We start from the raw sequence: 27,062 nt of genomic DNA on the forward strand, positions 1-27,062 counted from the left end.
CAATCCATCGTTTTATGAGTACATAACCTATATGTACTTCTGTAGACCTTTGGTATCATTTCGGGCATTATTAGTGGGGTCATTTACCAGATACAAACGTGGGTCCATTAGCCCCTGGCTAAGCTATTCAGCGGCTAACGCTACTCTACGCTAACTCTCTCAATGTTAGACCCAAGCGAAAAAAGCTTCTGGGGGGGTGTTTGGCTCGAGGTCATGGTGCAAAGGACCCTAGGGTGACATTACTCCGAACCATCACTTTAACTAATGTTAGCAATTTATTACGGTTAAACGAAGAAACAGCAATTATGTCCCAAAACAATTGACAATTATGTAATAATTGTTACAGGCCTACTGAGGCCCCATCAAGGCTAAAGTCCTCTTTCAAATGAACTGACAAGGTGAACGCAAAATGCTTTTTTGTGGGTCCACCTTTCGGTCCACAATGAGAACTATACGCAACGACACCATCATAAAAAGGGGATTGGACTCTAATCAGGATCAGGAGAATAGGTCTGTTAAGTAATCCATCCATGCACACTTGAAGATATATTCTTGTGCGGTACGAGTAAAAAAAAATGAATATCCTTTGCTGCTTTTGGCCCTGTGAACAGTGAGAGGTGCTTTAATATGTTGTGTGATGTTGGTAGACAATTATTAAAATCCAACTTTTAATATTGTTCCTGTCCAGGGAAAACTGTATCTCCAGATGTGTCGATGTTGAATGTTTGTGATGAACTGAAGGATGAAATGTTCCTCTATGTGTTGAGAAAATTCTCCACCTTCTTAAGCTAAACAAAGTACTTTTGTCTGTTACTCTGTGAAAGGTTTTGGGTCAGTTTGTTTGTCCAGGGGACGAGGAGGGAAACACTGGAGAGATAGATAAAGTAGCAGGTGCCCTGAGAACAAAACAAACTCCCACACACGGTGTGCTGTAACGCTGTGAAAGCCTCGCAGTTTTGTGTGTATACAGTCGTGTAAAGAAGTGTTCGGTAATTAGACTGTAGACCCCGGAGAAAAGAATGTCATTCATAAAAAAACAATAAAAAATCCCAAACGTTTGCAAATCAAAAGAATAGGAAGGTATGTAGCAACGCATTATGTAATAAATATTCACATCACTACGTAATAACACCCGCATTATGTATGAATCTGCCGCATCTGGTAATTAAAACATGAACCCAATATGTAATTATTTTCTGCGCATTTTATAATAAATTATTACTTACGAAAATGTAATATGGAGCATTAAAGGTGCTGTAGGTAGGATTGTGAATATCCAGGACTTGTTAACAAATGTTAACATCAACAACTTCTCAGTCCCTCTCCCCTTTCTGCTAAAGACCAAAACGGTCTCCTAAGCTCCTCCCCCCACAAGGGAGAATGAATGCATGTGCCTGAGCAGTTCAGGGATGTTCTTGCAAAATGATTGTTACATAATGCGGGTGTTATTATATAATGAAGTATAAATGTATTGCATTTTGACGTTTTTATTACGTAATGCGTTGTTACGAGGCAGTGACTCTCCTGGGGAGCATGTTTTTCTGCTTTACTCGTATTTTCCTTGTATTTGGTAATATGCGTCTGTCTGTGTTCAGGCTGTTCAGGCCTCAGGCTCCGGGAAGAATCGTCTTGTCTCTTGCCAACAGTTACTGAACATCTATGTGATGCTTCTCGGTCTATTTTTATCCTTTTCTTTTCCACCGAGAGGGCAGAGGTCAGGGACAGACAGCTTTAGTGCCACAGCAGGTAGTGATTCAGCATTTTAGCTTTAACTGGCATAAGGCCACCGTGTTGCCAGTGACTTTCTCTCTTTAGGTGTTCGATGCCTCCCTGAGGTTGTAAAATGTAGTGTACAAATAAGTGTAAAGAGTACATTTAGAAGCCAAACGAACGAGCGAGATGTGCAACATAATGATGTGTTTTTATCCTAAGAATGGACGTAATTGATCCCACCGTGTCATCATGAGAATTGTGGAGTCTGAGTTTTATTGCCACACGTCACATTTGTTACATACGGCTGCAACTAATTATTTTCATCACTGATTAGTCTGCAGAGATCGGTGTGAAAAAGGCCCATCAGTCTTCAAATTGTTTGATTTGCTTCACAGCACACCAAGAAAAGTAGCAAATTTTCAACTTTGAGAACCTGGAACCATCATCATATTTTTGCTTGAAAAAAATTACGTAAATGAATAATCAGCTATCAAAATAAATAATTAATGATATGATAATGATATTCTGTTAATCAACTGATTAATTAAAGCTGCAGTGGGTAGGAAAGCAAAATGCAAACGGCAGAATCACCCTACAGTAAACAGAAATTCTCCGGTGCTACCTTCAAGTACGTCTTAAAAGTTACTTCAGAGGTATTGTTAAGTCACAAGATGTTTTTGGATTTAAAAGTATTTATTTCTCGATAAAAGTGACAAAATATATGAGATAAAATGCCAAACCTATCAGATATATACAGAAATACGATGTCCTGAAGCGTTTTTTGCCATCTTGAATTATTTTCTTCGACTCGAAAATGAATGGCAGCCTGTCGCTTTGTCTCTGTCTCTTGTAGCTAGTGTGACTGTGGGGTTAGAGTTAAGACCTCTTCCTGCAGCTCTCCATCTCCCCTCTCAGTCGCAGAACAGCCGATAGGAACGCTCCCTCTCTGAAATGACCTGTGATTGGCCAAAGTCTCCCGTTACGGAGGAGGTGCAGAAGTCTAGTTTTAGGTAAGGAAAGAAAAGAACAATTTTAAAAGAATAAAAGACAGTTCAAGGAGGTTCAAGCTCAAATAAAATCAGGCAAGGCTAGGGGCGCCTGGGTAGCTCACCTGGTTGAGCGTTCGCCCCATGTACAAAGGCTCAGTCCTCGACGCAGCGGCCGCGGGTTCGATTCCAACCTGCGGCACTTTGCTGCATGTCATTTCCCCTCTGTCTCCCCTTTCCAGACTTCAGCTATCATATCAAATAAAGGCCTAAAATGCCCAAAAAATAATAATCAGATAAAAGTATGTTTTAAGAAGGGACTTAAAAGAGATCACTGACTCTGCTGACCTAATATATTTCACCTGGGTCTCTGGAACAAACAAAAGATCTCAAAGTACATACCGGTGTGTACGGTACCAGGAGGTCTGAGATATACGCGGAATAAAACTGCCACTGACCTTGAGTTGTTGTTGTTGTTTAATTTTCAGTCCCGAGCTCTGAACTCCGTCTGCGAGAAGACGGCCCAGGCGGCCTCGGACCCCTCAGAGAGCGGGATGTCCTGTCTGGAGGAGGTGCACATCACCAACATCAAGCCTGGCGAGGGACTGGTGAGCTCAGAAAATAAGATGGAACCGCATAAAGCAAAAAAAAAAACAACGCACAGACCTCATCGTTTACATTCAGACACATCAGCGGGACGTCACTGTCGGATACGTGCCGGACGGCTGTAAAAAGAAAAAAAAAATCCACAATTTAAACCCCACTTCCCCTCGAGAAACACTAACGGGTATTTTAGTGCTGCACCATGAACCACAAACTGCACCGAGTCCGAAACAGAAACACATGTAGAAAAACCCCACAACTGCAGCGAGGAATTAACAGAAACCCACATGAAGTTATTTATACAGAAGATTCATGTAAACGTTCTCTTTTAAATGTGTTTAATCTTTCAGGGTATTTACATCAAATCCACCTACGACGGGCTTCACGTCATCACAGGCACAACGGAGAATGTGAGTGTGGTTCTTTTATCACAACTGTTGTGTTCGTTTTCCGGACAAGGAAAGACATTTAATAGTCCCTTCAGTTTTCTTTCTAACAGCCAGACTCTGTGATTCTGCCCTCCAGTCTCCTGCAGATAAAACTCAGAGGATTCATGCTGGAGATGAAGTGGTTCAGGTCAACAAACAGACCGTGGTGAGTCAAAAGTCCGGCCTATTTGCATTTCTTGCTGAGTGTCCGATAAGAAGATCAATATGGGCGCCCAGATAGCTCAGTCGGTAGAGCAGGCCTGGGTTCGACTCCGACCTGCGGCCCTTTGCTGCATGTCATTCCCCCCTCCCTCTCTCTCCCCTTTCATGTCTTCAGCTGTCCTGTAAAAGATAAAGAGATTTGAACGTTGCCCGTGCTCTGTGATTGGTCCAGGTGGGCTGGCAGTTGAAGCACCTGGTGGAGAAGCTGAGGGCGGAGTCTGGCGGCATCGTCCTGGTGGTGAAGAAGAGGCCGTCGGGAACGAGTGGCTTTGCTCCCGCGCCGCTGAAAAACCTTCGCTGGAGGCCTCCGCTCATACAGGTCAGCTGCTGTGAAGACACGGACATCCAGCGCACTTCTTTTCTGTTTATTTCTTCTTTTTCTGACTTCCTTTCTTTTTGATTATCATTCTTTAATAGGAGTGCTAACAGCAGGAGGTTGTTCTGTGGTTGTGGAGCTGTTAAATGCTGTAGGAAACCCCCCAAAAACTTTAAAAAACGTGTTCAGCGGGAGTGTTTCTATTTAACGGAGCTACAAGTTTCACACGTGCTTATTAATTAGTTTTTTTTTTTTTTTTTTTTTTTTTTTGGGTTTTATTTTTCAAACTTCTCAGCGGCATTTGAATGCACCACACAGAGGCAGAGGCAACCTGTTATTCTTACTTACTTACTTGCTTTCTTACCTACTTTCTAAATTCTTTTTCTTACTTTCTTTCTTTTCTTTCTTACTAACTTAGTTACTGACTTGTTTGCTTGCTTGCTTACACACTTTCTAAATGCTTTCTTTCTTTCTTTCTTTTCTAACGTACGTACTTGTTTGCTTACCTACTTTTTTGCTTGGTTGCTTATTTACTTGCTTGCTTGCTTGCTTACATACATACTTTCTAAATACTTTCTTTCTTTCTTTCTTACTACTTACTAATATGTGTGTGTGATGTTTAGCTTTAAATATCTCCTCCAAGAGTTTCAAACTGAGGGAATAAAAAATAAGAACTTGTCTGTGAGGGGTTGTATGTGCACTGTAGTAGTAGTAAAGGAAGAGAAAAAGGGATTAAAAATAATGATTTTGAATTCTCGAACTGCCAATGAGCCAGGCAGTAAACCTCAGCAGCTGTTGGCTGTGGTTGGCTGTATGAAAGCACCCCCCCCCTCCGGGTAAATAAATAAAGCGCCCCTCTGGTCCATTCTCCTTCTGTCATCGTAGCTTTTAGTTTCTGTTTGTGAGCAACCAGTAAACACAGCAGCCACCCAGTCTGCTGCTCGCTGAGGTGTGTGGGAACAATGCATCCCTTCTTCCCTTTTCCTGGAAAACAAAATAGGAAAAACTCCAAACATCAGGCTGCGTTGATGTCTGACTTCTTTGGAAGGTGACTCATTCGTTACTCCACAATGCGACAGTTCTGAATTCAATCAAACGGCCGTCAGGGCTTGTGTTGATAGGTGTCCAGGATGTGTGTGTTTAGGGAAGATAGGCGTCTTAAATGCCCCCCCTCCGACAGCACTCTTCAGTCTCTAATCTCAGTTATCAAAACAGATCTGAAGTCCGTTTGTCTTTACCCGTCCGGGTCAGAGGTCTTCTTGAATCAACGCTTACGGCCTCCTCTGCCCCGGTCATCACCTTTTAATGGAAAGTACATTATCCTAATAGTTATTTTGACTATTTTTAAATTAAAGTGCCCATATTATGCTCATTTTCAGGTTCAGAATTGTATTTTGAGGTTTTTCAAATTTTCAATAAACACCATATTGACAGTATGTTGTACTGCACATTGCTGCAGCTCCTCTTTTCACCCTGTGTGTTGAGCTTTCTGTTTTAGCTACAGAGTGAGACATCTCACTTCTGTTACATCTTTGTTGGGAGTCGCACATGCTCAGTAGCTAGGTAAGGACTACTAGCTAGAAGCTAGCGCTGCTAGCGGTTAGCCACCTCGTTCTCAATGGCAAAACACCGCTACAACACACACCAGTTCACCCTAATCTACAAAAGAAATTGTATAGAACTACTTCCATGTCCCTGTTCTGCAGGTATTCCACGCAAAGTTGGAAGTGCGCCCTCATTTAGAAGAAGTCTCCGGCTAATCCTGCCTTGTACAGGCTGAAGTTGGAGAAACAGCTAGCTGATGTGGTATTAGCTAAAGTCGTTAGCACACGCCAAATGTTTCGGCCGATGACGTAGAAAGCCCTGCCGATTTTGAGCAGCTCACCCGGAGACTGAAGGCAGGACACAGTCAGAAACCGTATCTCACTCAAAACACCATGGATGTTTTCTTTACCAAGTTTGTATGCGTGTGGAAGCACCAGAGACACAAAATAGCACCCCAAATCCCAGAAAAAGTGATTTATTTCATAATATGGGCACTTTAAATTTCAAGAGTTTACTTTTTGGACCTTCTTGATGAAGGTCCAGAGCGACAGAAACGTTACTTTTCTGTAAATAAACGGTGGTGCTATAGCAAGAGCAGGGTGCGGGATTTTTTCCTTTGTTCCAAGTTAATTATATTTATAACGCACCTGCACAGAAGAATTTTTGGATGTGCGATAGTTTCATTTAAAAAAATAAAAAAATAAAAATTCTTGAGAGCATTTGTTATAGAGTGTGTTGTAAATTATAGAGTGTGGTCTAGACCTACTGTATCTGTAAAGTGTCCTGAGATAACTCTTGTTGTGATTTGATACTATAAATAAAATTGAATTGAATTGTTGGGGACTATTTTTAGCGGCGGATTAATCCACATTTGGTGCTCTATAGTGAGTATTTGGTGCAGGGGAAAGGTTTGTGGGATTGAGTCAAAATAAGTGTGTGTGTGTGTGTGTGTGTGTGTGTGTGTGTGTGTGTGTGTGTGTGTGTGTGTGTGTGTGTGTGTGTGTGTGTGTGTGTGTGTGTGTGTGTGTGTGTGTGTGTGTGTGTGTGTCCATGGTGATGAGAATAGCTCTTTAATCAGCAGAAGAACACGTTTCTCGCTGCATCTTTAAAGTTTTCCTTCAGACGTGTTTTTGCACCTCAGACGAAGCAGAAAAGGAGCTGAGTGAAGTTCCTGTGTTTATAGAAGTACAGAAGCGTCGGAGGGCCAGGAAGGAAACAAAAGAGCTTTGTCTGCTGTTTCTCCCCCAGAGCTGGAACGTCTTACTGTTGTTTTACGACAAACACCATTAAAAGGAGTCATTACGTCCAACGCTGTGTGTGTGTGTGTGACAGAAACATTGTTAAAAGCTCACCAGACCACAGAAACACTGATTTGAAATGGTTACAGCAGGGACATGTGTAGCAACAAATGCTTTTTTTTTTTGTTATCCATAATTATAAAACCAATATTGATTTGTTTTTTTTGTCTTTTTGTCCAGACCTCTCAGGGAGCTCCGGGTCTCTACAGGTCCCAACAGCCAGAAACATCCGACGCTCCTGGGAAGAGAGGGACGACGGCCACGTTGGATCTGTACGTCCCTCCACCCCCGGCGGCCCCGTACGCACCGCTGTGAGTTACCACTCGGACTCTGCAGCTCGCTGATTAACAGCATCACAGTCGCGGTTATAAAGTGGAACTAGGGCTGAACGATTAATCGCGATCGAATGCGATCAGCTGATCGTCAAGACCGTGATTCCTCGACTAAAGAAATTCTTAGTCGACTAACACTTATACGATTTTGTCGACTAATCGATTAGTAGATTTAATTGACAGAGCTGTGCGCTTTGAGAGGTGGTTAAGACTAGAAAAGCACAATATCTGTAAAATCTGTAAAACTGAGTTTCTCCACAATTAATCCTGCAAAAGCACCACTTTAAATCTTGTGTTTACCATAAATGTGCTCAGAAGTTTCTTGGAAATGAGTAATTAAGCATGAATAAGCATAAAAAAATGACTAATCGACTAAAGAAATCTTAGTCGACTAAGACCAAAACGACCGATTAGTCGACTAATCGACTAAGAGGTGGCAGCCCTACAAATGTTTAGTTGAGTGTTTGCTGTAACATTTGGTTCAACATTCTTTTTATTATTATTAGAGATGCACCGATTACAACTTTCTAGGCCAATTCCGATTTTCTTTGAGTTAGGCCAGCCAATAATGATTTTAGCCGATTCCGATTTCATATTTTCTAACCACTTTACAGCCCACACAAATATTTATTTTCTATCTTTTCTTTAATAGAACATTTTGCACAGAACATAGACCAGATAATGGATCACTATAATATGGAACTATATAAATAACTCCTGGTGTGGGACATTCACACACATCTAAAGTGCAACATTAGAACCATTTCCTTCTTTTCACATCCAATATCACACTAAACAAATGTGATTTTTGGTTTTTGGTGTGGTCCCTCCACGTCCTACTTTCTCCTTGCAGGTGTTGCATATTGCAAACTTGTTATCTTCTGCACACACACGCTGAAGTATTTCCAAACAGCTGACATGTTGCAGGTTAATCCACGAGGTTCCCTACATGTGGGAGAATAGCGCCGAAATGCGCTTCACACCGTCAGACGGAAAAGTTAAGAGAAAGGAGAAAGAGGCTGTGCTGTCGCGTCCATGTGTGTGCGTGCGTCCTTGAGAACTGTAACTCGTATAACTTATGTTGTCAGTTAATTTCAGCGTTGACCGGCATGAAATCGGCATTGGCCGAGCTATTACCGCCTATTTCCGGTCACCAGCCGGTCTATCGGTGCATCTCTAATTATTATATTTACTGTTCAAATGCTGGAATAATGTTACCTATCACAGATTGTTTGTTTGTATTTATTTTGTATTACTTTATAGATGACATACATACATCTACATGATGGTAGAAGGTGCAATATGTAGATGCTGCTATTGATTTTGAGGCGTGTCAGACATTTCAGGTCACAGCAAAGTACTGATATTATTTTATTGGAATTATTTTTATTATTATAACTTTAGCTTTTGTGATAAATGTTCTGTGTTTGACTGTTCAATGTTCGACGCTTATTAAAAGAAAAACACTTATTGTTGGGAGTTCATATCTACTGTATGTTCTCATCCCTGCATAATAACATAGAGCAGTTTTGATGGTGTCTCATGTTATAATGCTCCCTGACATGTGTTATCTGTTACACAGGGAGTATTGAACCTTGGCTGAACTTTTAAGAACAAACCGCACATCGAATCGTAATCGCAATTAGATTTGTTTCCCAAAATCGTTCAGCCCTAAGTGGAACCAAGGATTGCTTTTAGGGGGAAGGCGAATACATTTTAATCCTTCTCCTCCTGTCCGGTTCCTCTCCGAAGAGACGGGAACGTGAACGTGTCTCCAGGTGTGAAAATGAGGCCCAAGTCTCCGAACTCGAGTCTGGACGCAGACGTGCGGCGGCGCTCCGCCATCGCCGACGACAAATGGACGTCCGTCAGGTCCCCCCCGCCCGAACACAACCAACCAATCGCTGTGTGCCTTCGACAGCGCTCGTCTACACGCTGTGAGTGCACACACACACTTTTATACCTATGAGGACAAGTGTTTCTTTGAATTCTAGCAGTGAAATAATCAAATTTAAATAAAAAATGCCTGCAGTTGACAGATGAGAAATATTAAACTTTGTCAGTTCCTGCTTCTGCAGATTACTTGTTCAAATTAAGATACTTAATTTAAGTTTAATGCAATAACAAATGGCTAGTCAACGCCCAAAGATGTCAACACTGATCCAACTGATATATGTGTTTTCGATATAGGTGTAGATTTATGTTTTTGTTTTTTAAACTGTAATGAAATATGGTTTTAGTTGTTGAATACAAGAAAAGAATGTAATGTGGTTGTGTCTGGTGCACATGTATTTATATTTGTATTTGTGTTTTTTTATGTTGTGCTCATGCTGGGATGCGTTATCAGTCATAGATTTTTAGAGAGCTTATAGCAGCATCTGGCCAGGGACAGCAGATAAAAACTAGCCTTTTGGCTAATTCTGGCATATTTACAGAAATGTGTATTAATATGCACTGTCCCAGTCAAGTTAAAAAATAAATAATAAAGGAGTCACAAAAAGAATCACACAAACAGAAGATTTAATAGCATTTATCTACATGCATATTCTAATTGTTGTTGTGTCTGGACGGTTTGCAGGTAAACCTCGACCCGTCTCCATGCCGGTGGAGTCGTTTTCAGGGGACCCGTCCTCCAGGCCCGGGGCTCGGGGAAGGAAAGGTGAGCTCCAGCTGTCTGGCTGAACCTAGTCTCGCATTGCCAGACCCTCCTCCACAGCGCCGCGGAGGAAGGTCTGGCCAGTCCACACAGCATTCCGGGATGGGAGGGAAAATGTGCTCCGGGTTTATTGGCGTTTCTTTAAACCAATCACAATCGTCTTGGGTGGAGCTAAGCTCCAGACGGAGCCACGGTGCCTCTGCTAAATAATCTCAGGAAGGAACTTGTTTTGGTGGAACATGTGTACGTTCAAAAGTTGTTCAAAAGTTGTTTAAAACTCCGATTGGACATATAGTCTAGCTAGCTGTGTCTGGAGCTCACCTCCACCGTGCAGAAGGTCAGTGAGGCTCAAACATCCTTCTGCTGGGGTTCTGACTAGGGCTGCAGCCAACCATTATTGTCAACGTTGATTAATCTGCCGATTTTTTTCTTGATTAATTGCTTGGTCTATGAAATGTCAAAACAATTGTGAGGAATGTCCATCCGAGGTGATCTTTATATGTCTTGTTCTTTTCAAGATATTCAGTTTAATGTAGTCTCGCATTGCCAGACTGGCTAGTCCACACAGCATTCCGAGATGGGAGAAAAACGTGCTCTGGTTTATCGACATTTCTTTAAACCAATCACAATTGTCTTGGGCGGTGCTATTCACTGGACAGCGCCACAGTGCATCTGCAAAATAGTCTTGTGAAGGAACTTGTTCTGGTGGAACATGTGTACGTTTAAAAGTTGATTTAGTGGTGCAACAGAAAACTCAGATTGGACAGATAGTCTAGCTAGCTGTCTGGATTTACCCTGCAGAGATCTGAGGAGCAGTTAACCATAGTCCTCACAAATCCACCGGAGGTTAGAACCCCAACACAAAGGAAGAGGAAGGTAACAGGACATCCGGCCGAAAATGAGGGACAGCCGGCAGAATTTCCAGCGGGACCTGAACATTCCCAGAAATTAAATGTCGTCGATATATAGGCTAGATTTTCTCGGGGGAAGTAAATCTGAGCTCCGGGTGTCCGGCTGAACTAGACGAACAGCCGAGCGCCTGTAATCTCTATCACCGTTATCAGTAATGGCCGCCTGTCTGGCTCGTTAACAGCCGAGTACAAACCACAGCAGGACGGCCTGCGTGCTTAGAATTTTTACCTCGTTAATTATTAATCCCGAGAGCTGCAGCTGTACTCCACCTCACAAACTAGTGTGTGTGTGTCTGTGTGTCTGTGTGTGTGTCTGTGTGTGTTTGGCAGTTTGTCCAAGATAGCAGGCTGTTAATGGAAGTCAGTGCAGTTAAACAAAGACACATTAGGGGTTTGGACTGTTTTCCACTGACGCTTAAAAAGAGATTTAACTCAACGGCTGGCAGCTGTCATATTGAGTCATTTATACGGGACTTCGTCTTTAATGCTACAGTCGATGACTTTTGTAAAACGTTGCTATGGCTGTTGTACACAAACTAACCAGCCAACAGTTTACAGGAACGCGGTAGAGATGCATGGCCAAAAGAAAACATTATGAAAGACTTGGATATCCAATCCAACTTTATTTGTAATGCACATTTACAATAACCAGGTTGACCAAAGTGCTGGACATTGACATGATTATAAACACGCGAGTAACAAAACAAACATTTAAAACAAATAACTTATAAATAATAAAATGCAGAATACAACTCTCAAGCTGTAAGGATATCAACACATTTTTATACAGTACAGGCCAAAAGTTTGGACACACCTTCTCATTCAATGTGTTTCTTTATTTTCATTCTCACTGAAGGCATCAAAACTATGAATGAACACATATGGAATTATGTACTTAACAAAAAAGTGTGAAATAACTGAAAACATGTCTTATATTTTAGATTCCCCAAAGTAGCCACCCTTTGCTTTTTTTGATAACTCTGCAAACCCTTGGTGTTCTCTCAATTCCATATGTGTTCATTCATAGTTTTGATGTCTTCAGTGAGAATCTACAATGTAAATAGTCATGAAAATAAAAAGGAAACGCATTGAATGAGAAGGTGTGTCCAAACTTTTGGCCTGTACTGTATAATAATCTACAATCAAAATAATAATAAAAATGTATAGTCTGACCAAAAATCACTTATACAATTACTATTTGGCATATCTAAACAAAATCAACAATTGCCAGTCTTGCGCTTTTGTAAAAATTATGTAAAAACAGTTCGACAGTTATGTAATAATTGTTGCATACTTGCGTAGTCCATGTTCACTCATTGTTCCCGTCTGCTCTCCTGAACAGGGCAGGACGTCCTGCACAGGTATCTGAGCAACGAGGGTATCAGCACCATCACAGAGGAGGAGCCGTGTTTCCCTCTGCCGTACCGAGGACACCCGTCCGTCCGCGGCGTGGACCACATCAGAGGCAGCCAGTGCTTCATCAACGCCAACCTGCACAACAGCGCCACCATCCCTTACCAGGAAGCCGTGTCCAAGAAGTCTGCTGCTGCCTCCACCTCCCCCTCTGCTGCCGTTTCTCCCCCCGCGGCTGTAACCAAACCCTCGACGTCGCTGCTCGGAGGCTGGCTGGCTCGTCTCAGGCTGCTCAGCCACTGACGGAGTCTCAGCGTCCAGGTTTTATTGGATAAAATGCATTCTTCTCTTCCTCAGGATGCCTACAGGGAAAACAAAGGTTTTTAAATGTCGGTTAGTTCAAGACCTTCAGCAAATAATTAGTCAAATACGAACAGCTCATGGAAAACCAACTTCTTGTACCAACCAAAGATCTAAAAAGTCAACGCCAGAGCGGAGAAACGCCACAGAGCAACAGTTGATTGTGTTTCTACATTGACCAGGACCATTTTTATTCAGTTTATTGTCACCATGTGAACTTCATACTAGAGACTCCATGTTGACACTCATATACTTACTCATATAAAATTAGAAAATTCAATTCAAGCTATAGAGACATCTCAAAAGTAATTATGTAATTCACTGTGGCTTTAAATAAGTATTACATTATCTACACCAGTTCGGAATTTGAACCAGTTTCTTATGTGTATATAAAAACTGTGAATCGGTTGACGAACACACTTTGCAATGTCGCTTTTTGAATGCTGAAAACAAACTTTCTGTAACACTGTTTGGACCTGCTGAGCTTCCATACAGGACGTCAAACTCAAGGAAAAACAAGTGGAAACATTCAATTCATGCATGGAAACAGAAAATATTATATTTATCAATGATTTTTGTTTTGGGGCCTTTTAACCTATCAAAAAAGTACCTCATAATTTCGATTTATGGCAGCCTGAATCTGCTGAGAATGAAGCTGGTTTTTGTTTTTAACAGATTTAGGCTTCTTTTTATCGTTCAAGTTGATACAACAAGAATCAATAAGCAGAATTAGAATCAGTACATTTAAACTATACAAAATATTTGAGATTCAAGGCCTTAAAATTCACCTGACAAATCCACATTTCAAAGAGCAATTAATCAAACTTTTTGTGGATTTCTCGTTTAAAAATGGTGAAGCATTTCTAAATATCAGAGCTCTGCTGCATCCAGTCTTTTCTCTTTAAATGTCAGGAGCCGCTAGTGTCTCTCAAATCTGTATATATGTTTAATAGATTGTTTTTATTTTATCACTGCAAAGTTGTGCTTCTGAGAAGGTAAAAAAGAGCTCAACGCTGTTACTTAATATTCCTGACGCTTCACAAAAGTCTTGTGTCAGCTGGAATAACAAATTTGTTTTTAGGAAATAATTTAACGAATTAAATGCTATTTTATCAAAATGCTTCAACAGTCAAAGGAAGCATGGTGAATAACATTAATAAAATGTTCATCAACAGGGTTTTTTAACGACAAAACATTTTAAGAAAGCAGTCATTTTATCAGTTCTCGTAAATTTAAAAAACTAACTCACAAATTTGTTAAATTGTTTTTTAACAAAAGAACACAAACTGAAGAAGTGATGAACCCCCGCACCATTTGGTAAAGTTCAGTTACAAAGAGAAAATGTTATCACATTTTATTCTAAAATTTTGCTTATATTTTTGGTTCAAGAGTGACTTTTAAATGTTAAATTCCAACATGTTGTCCTTTTTTTAAAAGATATGACCTTACATTTATCAGTCCTTCCAGAAAAATGCAGAGTTTTTTTGTGATTGTTGCGAGGCAAAAATCCTTGATTATGCAGCATGTTTTCTTAAAAAAATGCGGGAACTTGCGATGTGATGAAAAAGAGAAAAACATTACGTCACTTCATAACATTCCCATGGCAACAGGGGAAACTGGCTGCTCTTGTGTGAAGTAAACGCAAAATTTTTCAACTTTCTGCTAAGATATATGTAACTTTTTTGCAACGAAAATGCGGGGATTATGAAATCATGCAAGCCCTGCATATTTTGCGCGGAAATCTGCAATTTATGCGACGAAAGTGGGACGTATTTGAATAAATGCGGCCCCCGCATAAATATGCGGACTTTGGCTGATTTATGGCTGAATTATGCGATTTATGGCTGAATTATGCAATCGCATAATCGCGTTTTTCTGGAGGGACTGATTTATCAGTTTAAATTTCAAACTTACACTTGAGTTTACTCTGAAAACTGCTGCTGCTGTCCTTTTGACTTGCAGATTCTGCTGAAAGCTGCTTACAATTTCAGGTAAAACTAACTGATATTAAGTATTTCAGGTGTGGCTTACTGCACTCTAAAAACAAAACGTCAGTGGCTCCTTTAAAGAACTCCTGTGTGTTTGAGATTTCTTCATATTTCATTATGCAAAACGTTCTGACGGAGTTCCTCAGGGAACCGTTCTGGATCCTCTGGGGTTTACAATCTGAGGAGCTCCTTAAGTTTCCTCACGGATCTTTTTCTTTACAAAAGAGGTTTGTGGTTCATGTTAGGTGCCTTTATGCTAACTAAACATTATGCAAAATCAACGCTTGTACAAAAGATTATCAGAGTGTAATTGAAACTGTAAATATCACAGAGGCGATGGATGTTCTTTTTACTCAATAGAAATGTGCAAATACTGTTTCTCTAACATTTCTTTTTAGATTTTTAGTTTCATAACCTTGTTTATTTTAAAGTGAGACTATGTAGCTTTTAAAATAAAGAAAACTTGATTTAAAAAATTAAAAAGTTCAATTTTATAAGCAATAAAACACCATTGCTTTATTCTTCACACTCTGCTAAAGCCACGATTTTAATTCTAAATTGAAAATCGATCAAAACGAGCTTTCAATTTTTATCATGGATAACGCAGGATTCGTGTTCTCGTTACACCCCTAGTGGCTGTTAGCTAATGTTATCCAACTTCAGATAGATACGATCCCATTCCACTTGCTTTCAGCCGGGTCACCTAATGAAGGCGGAGAAGAATCATGGGAAACCAACCTGCAATTATCCTGTAATTACGGCTTGCGGCCAGAGTTGCAGCTCGTTTATTGTTTAGGATTTCTATATTTTTGGACTTTTCCTTTTTGTCATTTTGCCAAAATACTACATGCTGTTTTTTTCATGTTAAGGTTTTTTGTAAGAGTCACTAAGGCTACATTTACATCGCTACGTTTTGATTTTAAAACAAATATCTTCTGCTACGTTTACACGTCTCATTCCCCCTGCTCTGGCGTCTCATTCCCACTGCTCTGGCGTCTCCTTCCCACTGCTCTGGCATCTCATTCCCCCTGCTCTGGCATCTCATTCCCACTGCTCTGGTGTCTCATTCCCACTGCTCTGGCATCTCATTCCCACTGCTCTGGCGTCTCATTCCCACTGCTCTGGCATCTCATTCCCCCTGCTCTGGCGTTTCCGAGCCCCTAAACCGGAGACATTTCAACAAACACTTCTGACCCGTGTTGGTCACCACCTGATTGGGTCTTATCGGTCACAATGTCTCGTTCTCTTTGACTAAGATACTAACTGCTTATGAACCATAACGTAGCGATGTAGATGTTTATTTGTAAATCTGAATTGTTCCTGAACTCTGCAGTATGATGCCTCTGTGATGATTTGTAACTTTTGAAAAATATAAAAATAAAGTGCAATTTATTTTGAAAGATTTCAGTTTTCTGAAGTTTTCTTTCCATCAATTACAATAATGTTGATAAGACACGAGAGAAATCCAGTGTTTACGGACCGACGTTTGGTTGGATGATTCACCTGTACGCTATTTATTAAAGAACCAAATATTCCTTCTGTAAGTCAATCTTGTTCACGTTGCAGAAACATGTTTTATTTATAACCGCGTTCTCTGATTAACATACTCGCCCAAAAATGTTCATAATGTTTTTACTTTTTTGAATTCCGAGCTTAGTTGCACGTGAATTATACTAGACTCATCCAAGGTGGCGCGCGCCATCCTGACGGCAAAATGACGCAATATCCTGCCGGCGCGCCCGATTTATAGTGCGCGAGCCGAGGTCGTGCACGGCGCTTTAGTTTTTTCAGCGCCGCGCAACAAAGCGGAAACAGGAAGCCTGAACGAGCTCGCCGATAACGTGATGCCAGGACTCTCAGAGTGACTGCACGTCTCTCTGGTAAACTCACTGGGTTAAGATGAGTTCTTTTATGGTGAATGAAAGGCTCGATCCCACCAAGTAGCTCATCCAATCAGATCCAAGCATTAACGGCAACGCTGCTGCCGGTTCTGCCGTTGTTGCCGGATCAGATGAGATTTTTTTCAGAAATGTTTAAGTCGTCTATATCCTTGAAGTTCCGGGATTAAATCCAGACAGTTTTCTGTTGCACGACTAAAACAACTTTTAAACGTACACAAGTTCCTTCTGAGCCTATTTCGCAGCGGCACCGCGGCTTTTCTCTGGCGCCTAGAACCGCCCAAGACTACTGTGATTGGTTTAAAGAAATGCCAATAAACCAGAGCACGTTTTCCTCCCATCCCCGCATGCTGTGTGGACTAGCCAGGCCCTCCTCCAGCGCGCTTTTGAGGAGGGTCTGGCAAAGCGAGATGAGTGTTTAAGTACACTTGCATTTAAGATCCATATTAAAGGTGCTGTAGGTAGCATTGGGAAGATCCAGGACTTAGTCAAAACATTTTAACATCAACAACTTCTCAGTCTCTCCCCCTTTTCTGCTAAGCCACTCCCCCGACAAGGGAGAATGAATGTCCGTGCATGAGCAGTGATTGACACGCAGTTAGATGGTTTTGAGGCGGGTTTAGGTGTGACGCAACGAGAAGCAACTGTTCAGTCTAAACAACGTGGTGGCTTCCACGGATGAGATGAGCATAGCTATCGCAGCAAGCTTTATCCAAATGAGAAAGTATTCCTTCATTGAAAGAAGAGCAAAAAAACTGCACTGGAGGCTTTTCTCGGAGGAAAGATGTTTTTGCTCTTCTCCCGACTGGTTTCGGCAAGAGTTTGATCGGATTGGTTGATTTGGCCCGTCTATCGCCAACTATAGGTGGTGATAGACAGATGGTTTATCCAATCAGCTAACAAGGATTTTCACCCCTTCCCAAAAGTTCTCCAACAGAAAGTTCCCAGATGGATATGCCGAGCAAATGAGAAGCGATCTATCTGGAGGAGTCAGGTCACTACAAACTGGAGGAGCCGGATTTCTTTTTTAAATGACCTGCTTCATGTAGTTCTACTGGAACATAGGGCCAGTTTCAGCAAATGTGACAGAAAGTTAGTTTCAAAAGGCTTACCTACTGCACCTTTAATGAAATAAACCATGTGTGTCACCATCACCATCATCTAGCACAAGAACAGAAACTATATTTACTGGGCTGTAAAATTCATCAATAGTTTTTTGTTGCTACCTTTTTTTGATTTCAAGTCCTTTTTTAAAGAGTTAAAGTGCGACAGATGATGCCTTCAAAGGACCTTTTGAAATTAAATACATTCAAATATGAAGCATTTTAGAATAAAAAGACTGATGGTGCCACCTAGTGGACAACATCAACTACTGCAAGTAAAAAGATAATCTGAACATGTTTTTTCAAATCAGTAGTATTTCATTTCCATTGATCATAAAAACTGATAAACATTTACTAACACAAATTATTCTGCAGTGAAACCTCTTTTCATCCTAACAGCCCCCTTAATCATTGAAATCATAGTCAGATTCACCACATAAGAGGCATATTTACCTCCACTAAGGGGGTTGTTTTCAGTACCTGTTCTTTTGCAGTAACTTACCTAAAACTAGCAGATTTAAAAGGTGCAAAATGAAGCCATGAGTTTGCTGTGGCTGCAAATATGTGACATTAAAAACACTTTTAACTGCATGGTAGGTGACTGAACTTCTGTAAAGCTGCAGCCTGCAAGAGATCAAACAAACAGCCACTGGATTAAAGACGTTGAAACCAAACGTCAGACATTTAAAAAAAAAAAAGAAAAACTGCCACATGCAACGACAACAGCTGCAAAAAAAACGTGTTATTTTCGCGAGGCGTCTTTGAGACGGTGAAGAAAGCAGAAGGGTCATAAAGAACACGAGAAACAGGAAGGATGGTGTGGGTATGTATGTGCATGTATGTGTTAGTGGGATTTTGACTCTGTGGTCTGTTTCTTGGTCGATTGTTTCTCACAGACAGCTTCCTCCTCGGCCGAGCGTCAGTCTGCTACGAAGACGCCACACGGCCGGACGTCCAGACTGCAGCAGGTAAGACTTCCTTCTTTTAAGGCTTTTCTGTGGCTATTATTCTCTGTGCGCAAATATAAAACATCACTTTAAGGGTGGATCATCCAGAGTAACAGGGACATTGTTTCTGGAAAGAAATGTTACATTTAAAAATGTTTTTATTTTACATTTTGAGCACCATTAACAAAAGCTTATTATATCTTTTATTGGCAGAAATATATATATATATGGACACATGAAGACATAACTTACAACTAAAACAAGTGCATCAGATGTGACAGTAAGGTCAATTTTGCAACCATTCTGTAGCTTTCAGTCATATCGCATGATCTTCACCATCATTCAATCAATCCAGTTTTATGTAAAGTGTAAAGTCACCATTAGACTTGGTCTCAGTGCACTAAGGAACACCGAAATAACAGACGGCAACAATACAAAAGCAGCAACATAATAATAACCACCACCAGGGCAGTTTGTACAGATGTGATGGATTATTTGTAGATTTTCAAATTCCCCCCCCCATGCGATACATCAACCAATGTGTCCCTGAGCAAGACACTTAACCCCTAGTTGCTCCAGAGGCGTGTTACCTCTGATATATATAGCTATTGTAAGTCTCTTTGGGTAAAAGCGTCAGCTAAATCACATGTAATGTAATGTAATGTAATGCTGAGGAGGGAGATACGATATGACCGAAAGCTCCAGAGCAGAAGGGATTGCTTTTGGTTTCACAAAAGGCTAACTTTAACTCTAAGGCTGTCTGGTTCTTGGCTATCTTTAAGTGTAACTGCAAAAATGTTGCAATATAATGCTCTAGGCTTCCCTAGTTCCCTTGATGCTTTGGGGGATGTAAACTGGAAATATGCACAAAGGCAGACTTTGACAACTTCTGTTGCACAAGGCGGTCTAGTCCTTGACTATCTTTAAGTCCGACTGAAATTAAATTACTTAAGCCTTGAGGACATGCACTGCAGTAGGCTGCAGAGAAGAGCAGCAAGCATCAGATCGGACCCTAACCACCAGGGCCATATCCTTTTTGACACCCTACTCTCAGCCAGTCTTAGGGTCATGGGGCATGGACAAACCGCATGAGAAATAGCATTTTTCCCCTTACTGTACATCAGCTGCTGGAAGGCTGAAAGGCTGAAAGGCTAAGCTGGACTTGAACCATACGGTGTTGATTTAATGCACTGGTTATCTTATTCTGGTTTAAATCATGGATGTATTAAGAGGGTTTTAATACTTTCTTTTTACTCCATATTTATCTATTTATTGTTGCGGACACTGCCACTTTTTATCTTTCTATCTTTATGCTGCTAAGTGAGTGATTGATGTCATCTTAATTTCGTTGTGTAGTGATATGCAATTATAGTAAACAAATCTATATTAAGGGATAATAATAATAATGCTCTAGGCGTCCGAACTACTGTTCCCTTGATGCTTTGGGAGATGTAAACAGGAAGTATGTTGTGGATTAAGTGCGTTTTTTTAGCCTATATTTGTTTATATTTTTAAGTGGCACCATTAAAAGTATGCTGAATTATCTACTGGCAGTTCATGTTTGCAGTGTTCCCATGGATGTGCAATTTATGCAATTGCCACCATTAACAGTATGCCCAATTATCTGTTAGCAGTCCCTGTTTGTTACTCACGTTTTGCTATTTGCTTCCGCCTGCTCCTTTTTGAACTAATCCTTTTTCATTTTTGGGGTTTTTGGTAAATTCTGATTGTTTGTGTTTTATTTTGTGGTTTTAATTTTATTTTATTTTTCCTTTTGCAACATTGTTGATTGTTCCAGATAAATAATAAAATGAAATGAAATGAAATATTTAGCCTACCTGTGACTTTTAACTATATAACTATCAATGGAATACTTTGCTATTGAAGATAACTTAAAGTTCCCATGACATGGTGCTCTGAAATGCAGCCTTGGTGCAGAATTACAGCCACTAGAGCCAGTCCCACAATGATCTTTCCTTAGGATGTGCCATTTCTGTGTCTGTAGCTATTGAGGAGGAGAGAGGGGGGGCAAGGTGGAGGGTGGGGGGGTGGCCTTGACCACCTCCAGCCTATAGTGCGATTTGCAAAAATCCACCGCTGCCTGTTCAGATGCACCAATCAGGGCCAGGCGGGGGTGTCTAACTGTGTGTCAATCACTGCTCATTCGTGCCATCGTCAGTCGGCCTTCATTTGGGCCGACTTGACTTGCTGGGTCGGCGGGCGGTCAGTCGGACTCAATGACCAATCTGATTGGTGGAGCGCTAGCCCTTGACTAGCGAATCAGTGCACTTATGTTAGCGTGACGAACAGCCTCTCAAAATCTGACGAAAATCTTTTAAACTGACCTTTGCTGATCTGAAATGAAGACATATTCAGCAACTGCACAGCCTATTTCTCTCTTCAAATGTTCTCAGAAACACGTTTCGGTGAACTATCTTCGTAAAATACGAGATCGTATTCCGAACGGAGACGCCATTAAGCCCGGTTGTAAAATCCGGGCGCAGTCTCAGATCTCTTCGGTGTGATCTGAGGCACTTTTTGGACCAACTCGGGGGGGGCCTGATCAGTCCAACTGGCCTTCCTCCTGACGCTGGGCCATCAGGTTGGTGTGTCAGGGCCTTTAAAGAACCTTTAGAGATGGTATGTGACCTGCTGTCCTCTCTCGGCCCCTGCAGGCTCGACTGCAGCCATGAGTCGCAGGCGGATCTCGGTCAAAGATCTGGGGGCGTTGGACTGCGAGGGCTGGCTTCTCCGCAGGAAGGGGGGCCGCAGTTTCCTGGGAAGCAAATGGAAGAGATACTGGTTTGTCCTGAAGAAGAGTTCTCTGTACTGGTACACCAGCCAGATGGTGAGTCACCAAAAGACTTGTTTTTCCATACTGGCCCACACACTGGAGCTCGCTACAGCTTTAGTGCGTATCTTTTTGATATTAAAGTGCTCATATTATGCTTTTTGGCTTTTTACCATTTCCTTTATTGTGTTATACTGTATATCTTTTTTTGTGCATGTTATAGGTTTACAGAGTGAAAAAGCCCAAAGTCCCCCCCCAAAGGGACTTACCATCTCCAACAGAAAACACTGTTCACCAACTGCTCCAAACAGCTCTATTGTAGTCCAGCCTTTACTTCAGAGACCAACGTGGTCACTTTGGAACACACGTTATAATGCTCGCCTAGCTGCTAGCATGGCACGCCCTCATACTCTGCTTCTGACTGGCTAGTAGTCCTTACCTAGGTGAGATGTCTCACTCTGTAGCTAAAACAGAGACCTGAACACACAGGGTGGCGGTGTGCGATCACAGAAGGCTTGTATCACAGGCCTAACAGAAAATGTTCTGTATTTTAACTGTAGCTACACATCATTTCTGTTTTTTGAAGAGTGTAGAAACCTTAGATATATATTATATTAATGTGTTAAAATGACAGGACGGGATAGAAGCAATCAGCCTTTGGGATTTAAAAACCTTTTACTCTGATATTTCTATAAGACCTACACATTAAAGCTCCAATGCGTAGCTTCTGTCTCCCCCATGAGGAATTCTAAGTAATGACAACAACACTGACAGCTGCTAGTAGCCAAGGAGGACACGGATGATTAAAGAACATGATGGACTCTTCAGAAGAGGTCATTGGCGCTGGAAAGTCACCGGATCTTCTGAACATAGTCATACTGAGAAACACAGAGAGAGATGTCTGGAGCTGATAGTCTTAATTAGCTTTGTAGCAACTCATCTGGCGATGGCTTGAATGTTAACGGACGTTCATTAATATCAAAAAGCTACGCACTAAAGCTTTAATTATTTCCTTTTTTGTCATTTGATTGTTGTTGTCTCGGCCTATAATTGTAATTACGCATTCATAAGCAGCGTATAAACATTTAATAAATGGTTTATTACACACTATACTGTCGCTGTAAGCAGATATCAGGATATTTTAGGGAGTTAAAAATCATAACTCTTGTAAAGACGTATTTTATGTCATTCCTCTTTCAGTGTGCATGTGGCAGCCATTCACCTCAATGATACAGTCATTCATTTTAATTCATGTAGAAACCCTTGGACTGTAATAGTCCAGATGTGTTTTCAGCAAGATTTGCTCACAACTACATTATAGTGTATAAAATACAGCATTTTGTTAGATGTCTGTTCTCTGCTCATAAGTGCGTGTGGGTTAAAGTGCAGTGTTACAGTGGTTTCTTGTAAGCAGTGTAAAGAGTTTCTTCTTTCTCAGGATGAAAAACAGAAGTTGATAAGATCTCAGTGAGAAAGAAACTGGTCGGCACTTGAGCGCAAACAGCCAGTAATGAGCCGAGACTATGACCACATAGTTCACACAGGAACGAGCACAAACAGTGTGAGAGATTAGATTAGTGGGAGGGGTGGGGGGGGGCTTCTTTTCATAAGGGGACTTTTATTGCAGTTTTCCCCTCATTTTGTATTTAATTTTGTATTATCTATTTAATTATGAGGTTCAAATACTTCATTTTGGGGAGTTTTGATTCACTAATTTGTGCTTGTTGATGCACCGAAAATAGTTACAATGTAAATGTTGTTGAATGTTGCTTACCAAGATCATGTACCTCCACTTTGTTCAAACACACACACACACTCACACACACACACAGAGACACAGAGACAGACACACACACACACACACACACACACACACACACACACACACACACACACACACACACACACACAGACACACAGAGACACACACATAGAGACACACACAAACACAGAGACACACCGAGACACACGCAGACACACACACAGACACACGGAGACACAACATACACAAACACACACACACACACACACACACACACACACACACACACAACACACACACACAGAGACACGCACACACACAGAGACACACAGAGACACACGCAGACAGACACACGCACACACACATATACACGGAGACACAACACACACAAACAACGTTTCTCTCTCTCCTCTGCAGGGAGACACACACACACACTCGTCTCTGAGCTGATGTCTCTCTCTCCTCCGCAGGCAGAGACATACACACACACACACACACACACACGTGTCTCTGAGCTGATGTCTCTCTCTCCTCTGCAGGCGGAGAAAGCAGAAGGCTTCATCAACCTGTCGGGCTTCACCATCCAGCAGGCCACGCAGTGCAGGAAGAAGCAGTAGGTCACTTCTCTCCGCACAGCAGCTTCACCTGAAAAACCTCCAGCTGTCCTCCTCCATCACACATCACACACTCTCTCTGTGTGTCTCCATCACACACTCTCTCTTTCTGTGTGTCTCCATCACACTCTCTCTTTCTGTGTCTCCATCACACTCTCTCTCTGTGTCTCCATCACACTCTCTCTCTGTGTGTCTCCATCACACTCTCTCTGTGTCTCCATCACACTCTCTCTCTCTGTGTGTCTCCATCACACACTCTCTCTCTGTGTCTCCATCACACTCTCTCTCTGTGTGTCTCCATCACACTCTCTCTGTGTGTCTCCATCACACACTCTCTCTGTGTCTCCATCACACTCTCTCTCTGTGTCTCCATCACACTCTCTCTCTCTGTGTCTCCATCACACTCTCTCTCTCTGTGTCTCCATCACACTCTCTCTCTGTGTGTCTCCATCACACACTCTCTCTTTCTGTGTCTCCATCACACTCTCTCTCTGTGTCTCCATCACACACTCTCTCTCCGTGTGTCTCCATTACACACTCTCTCTCTGTGTGTCTCCATCCCACTCTCTCTCTGTGTGTCTCCATCACACACTCTCTCTTTCTGTGTGTCTCCATCACACACTCTCTCTCTGTGTGTCTCCATCACACACTCTCTCTCTCTGTGTCTCCATCACACACTCTCTCTCTCTGTGTGTCTCCATCACACACTCTCTCTCTCTGTGTTTCTCCATCACACACTCTCTCTGTGTCTCCATCACACACTCTCTCTCTCTGTGTCTCCATCACACACACTCTCTCTCCACTCCATCACACACTCTCTCTCTCTGTGTGTCTCCATCACACACTCTCTCTCCACTCCATCACACACTCTCTCTCCACTCCATCACACACACTCCATCACACACTCTCTCTCCACTCCATCACACACTCTCTCTGTCTGTGTCTCCATCACACTCTCTCTTTGTGTGTGTGTCTCCATCACACTCTCTCTCTCTGTGTCTCCATCACACACTTTCTCTGTGTGTCTCCATCACACACTCTCTTTGTGTGTCTCCATCACACACTCTCTCTGTGTGTCTCCATCACACTCTCTCTGTGTGTCTCCATCACACTCTCTCTGTGTGACGCTGCACCATAGTTACACACCCAGCTGTCTCAGATCATGTACCACACACACACACACACACACACACACACACACACACACACACACACACACACACACACACACACAGAGACACACAGAGACACACACAGACACAACACAGAGACACACACACAAACACAAACACAACATACATATACACACACACACACACACACACACACACAGACATACAGACACACACACAGAGACACACACAGACACACACAAATACACACACACACACACAGACATACGGACACACACACACCCAGTGTCAGAGTGCAGCAGAACCTTTATTCCATCTAGGGCTGCTCCCTCTTAGTCGATTAGTCGACTAGTCAGTCGTTTTGGTCTTAGTCAGCTAAGATCTCTTTAGTCCATTAGTCATGTCTGATGCTTTTTTTCATGCTGAAGGACTGATTTCCAAGAAACGAACGAGCACATCTCTGGTAAACACAAGAATTAAGGGTGGACATTTTACCTAATAGATATCACCGTGAAACCTACTTTGATTACTTTCAGTTAGTTGCAGTTATTTGTTGTATTACACGTTATCTGAAATGTTGTGTTTAAATATGCAAAGGAGGCTATTATCTTATTCAATATATGCATCCTTTTAGCATGACCCTTTGCGGAGAAACTCAGATTTACAGATCTGTCGATTAAATCAACTAATCGATTAGTCGGTACAACTGAATGAGTGTTAGTCGACTAAGGATTTCTTCAATCGAGCACAGCTCTAGTTCCTTCACTCATATCTTCTCTTATCTCATCCGTTCACTGTGTCCTGTCTTATGGATGTTTTCTATTTTAACAATCAATTTCTATTTTAACAAATCAATCCATCCATCCATCCATCCATCCATCCATCCATCCATCCATCCATCCATCATCCATCCATCCATCGACCTATGCATCCATCCATCTATCTATCTATCTATCTATCTATCTTTGTATCTATCTATCCATCTGTCCTTCCATCCATCCATCTATCTATCCATCTATCTATCTATCCATCCATCTGTCCATCCATCCATCTATCCATCTATCCATCCATCCATCCATCCATCCATCCATCTATTAGAGGTGTTGAAATTAATCAAATAATTGATGCATCAAATCGTGGACGATGCTGCATTGATAATCGACCGGCTCATAATTGATTATTTCTGTTTACAATTTAATGTCGGCCTAACAACATTTCTGTTTACATATTCTGGTTTGTGTTTTGCACATTCAGGAAGTGCCATGTGCTCAGTGCTGTATAGTTTTATGTATCCAGTTTATTTAGTATTAGAGCATTGCATAATGTTTGGTTTTTGAAGCTTGAAAAGCTATGAATTAAATATCCTACATGGCTTTAATAGACAAATGTATTTGACGCATCGAGATATCGAAACGAATTGAATCGCTGACATGATAATCGTAATCGAATCGGGAGATCATTGAAGATTCACACCTCTACTATCTATCCATCTGTCCATCCGTCCATCCATCCATCCATCCATCCATCCATCTATCCATCTTTATTAACTGCTCCGTGTTGTGTTTCAGTGCCATGACAGCCAGTCATCCCCTAGTTGTGACGATTTTCATCGCTGCCGAGAGCTTCTCAGACATGAACAAGTGAGTATTTGATTTCATCATCTGTCCCGTCTGTACGTCCTGTTTATGGGCTGTGGTGTGAACATGATGAGTCCCTCGTGTTGAATGTTCCCGCAGCATTAAAGGCAGTGTGTCTGTCTGCAGGTGGATCAGTAAACTGTCCGAAGCAGCCGAGCCGTGTGAACTGATCAACGCCAAAGGTCAGACAGCTTCAGTAACGTAACACAGAAAACATCACCATTATTAATACACATAACGTACACAGGGGGAAAACTAAATACACATTTGCAGGGTTTTCCCCGCCGTTATAAGGTTCAGGAGCAAGGGGGTAAGCTTCTCCTCACAACGCGTAGCTCTTATGGCGCCATTTTGATGCTAACAAGCACTCACCCCACTGTTAGCATCCCATTGACTCCCATTAATTTTGGCGCCACTTTGACAGCGAATAACTTTACATCTGAAGCGTTTAAAGACTGTATTTGTC

At 41.7% G+C, this 27,062-nt stretch overlaps 1 protein-coding gene across 1 annotated transcript in view; it reads left to right on the plus strand.

Annotated features, from left to right (window-relative positions):
* LOC114572876 (cnksr family member 3) overlaps window positions 1-27,062 on the plus strand; it is a 74,327-nt gene that overhangs the window by 42,275 nt on the left and 4,990 nt on the right. The window contains exons 6-18 of the mRNA XM_028604657.1: window positions 3,188-3,307; window positions 3,653-3,712; window positions 3,828-3,896; window positions 4,125-4,271; window positions 7,292-7,422; window positions 9,196-9,380; window positions 10,022-10,102; window positions 12,353-12,650; window positions 18,574-18,680; window positions 21,335-21,507; window positions 23,752-23,825; window positions 26,528-26,599; window positions 26,723-26,778. Coding sequence (XP_028460458.1) covers window positions 3,188-3,307; window positions 3,653-3,712; window positions 3,828-3,896; window positions 4,125-4,271; window positions 7,292-7,422; window positions 9,196-9,380; window positions 10,022-10,102; window positions 12,353-12,650; window positions 18,574-18,680; window positions 21,335-21,507; window positions 23,752-23,825; window positions 26,528-26,599; window positions 26,723-26,778 — 1,573 coding nt within the window. The remainder of the gene's footprint in view (window positions 1-3,187; window positions 3,308-3,652; window positions 3,713-3,827; window positions 3,897-4,124; window positions 4,272-7,291; window positions 7,423-9,195; window positions 9,381-10,021; window positions 10,103-12,352; window positions 12,651-18,573; window positions 18,681-21,334; window positions 21,508-23,751; window positions 23,826-26,527; window positions 26,600-26,722; window positions 26,779-27,062) is intronic.

This window comes from Perca flavescens, chromosome 18 (assembly GCF_004354835.1).
Source record: "Perca flavescens isolate YP-PL-M2 chromosome 18, PFLA_1.0, whole genome shotgun sequence".
NCBI lineage: Eukaryota > Metazoa > Chordata > Actinopteri > Perciformes > Percidae > Perca > Perca flavescens.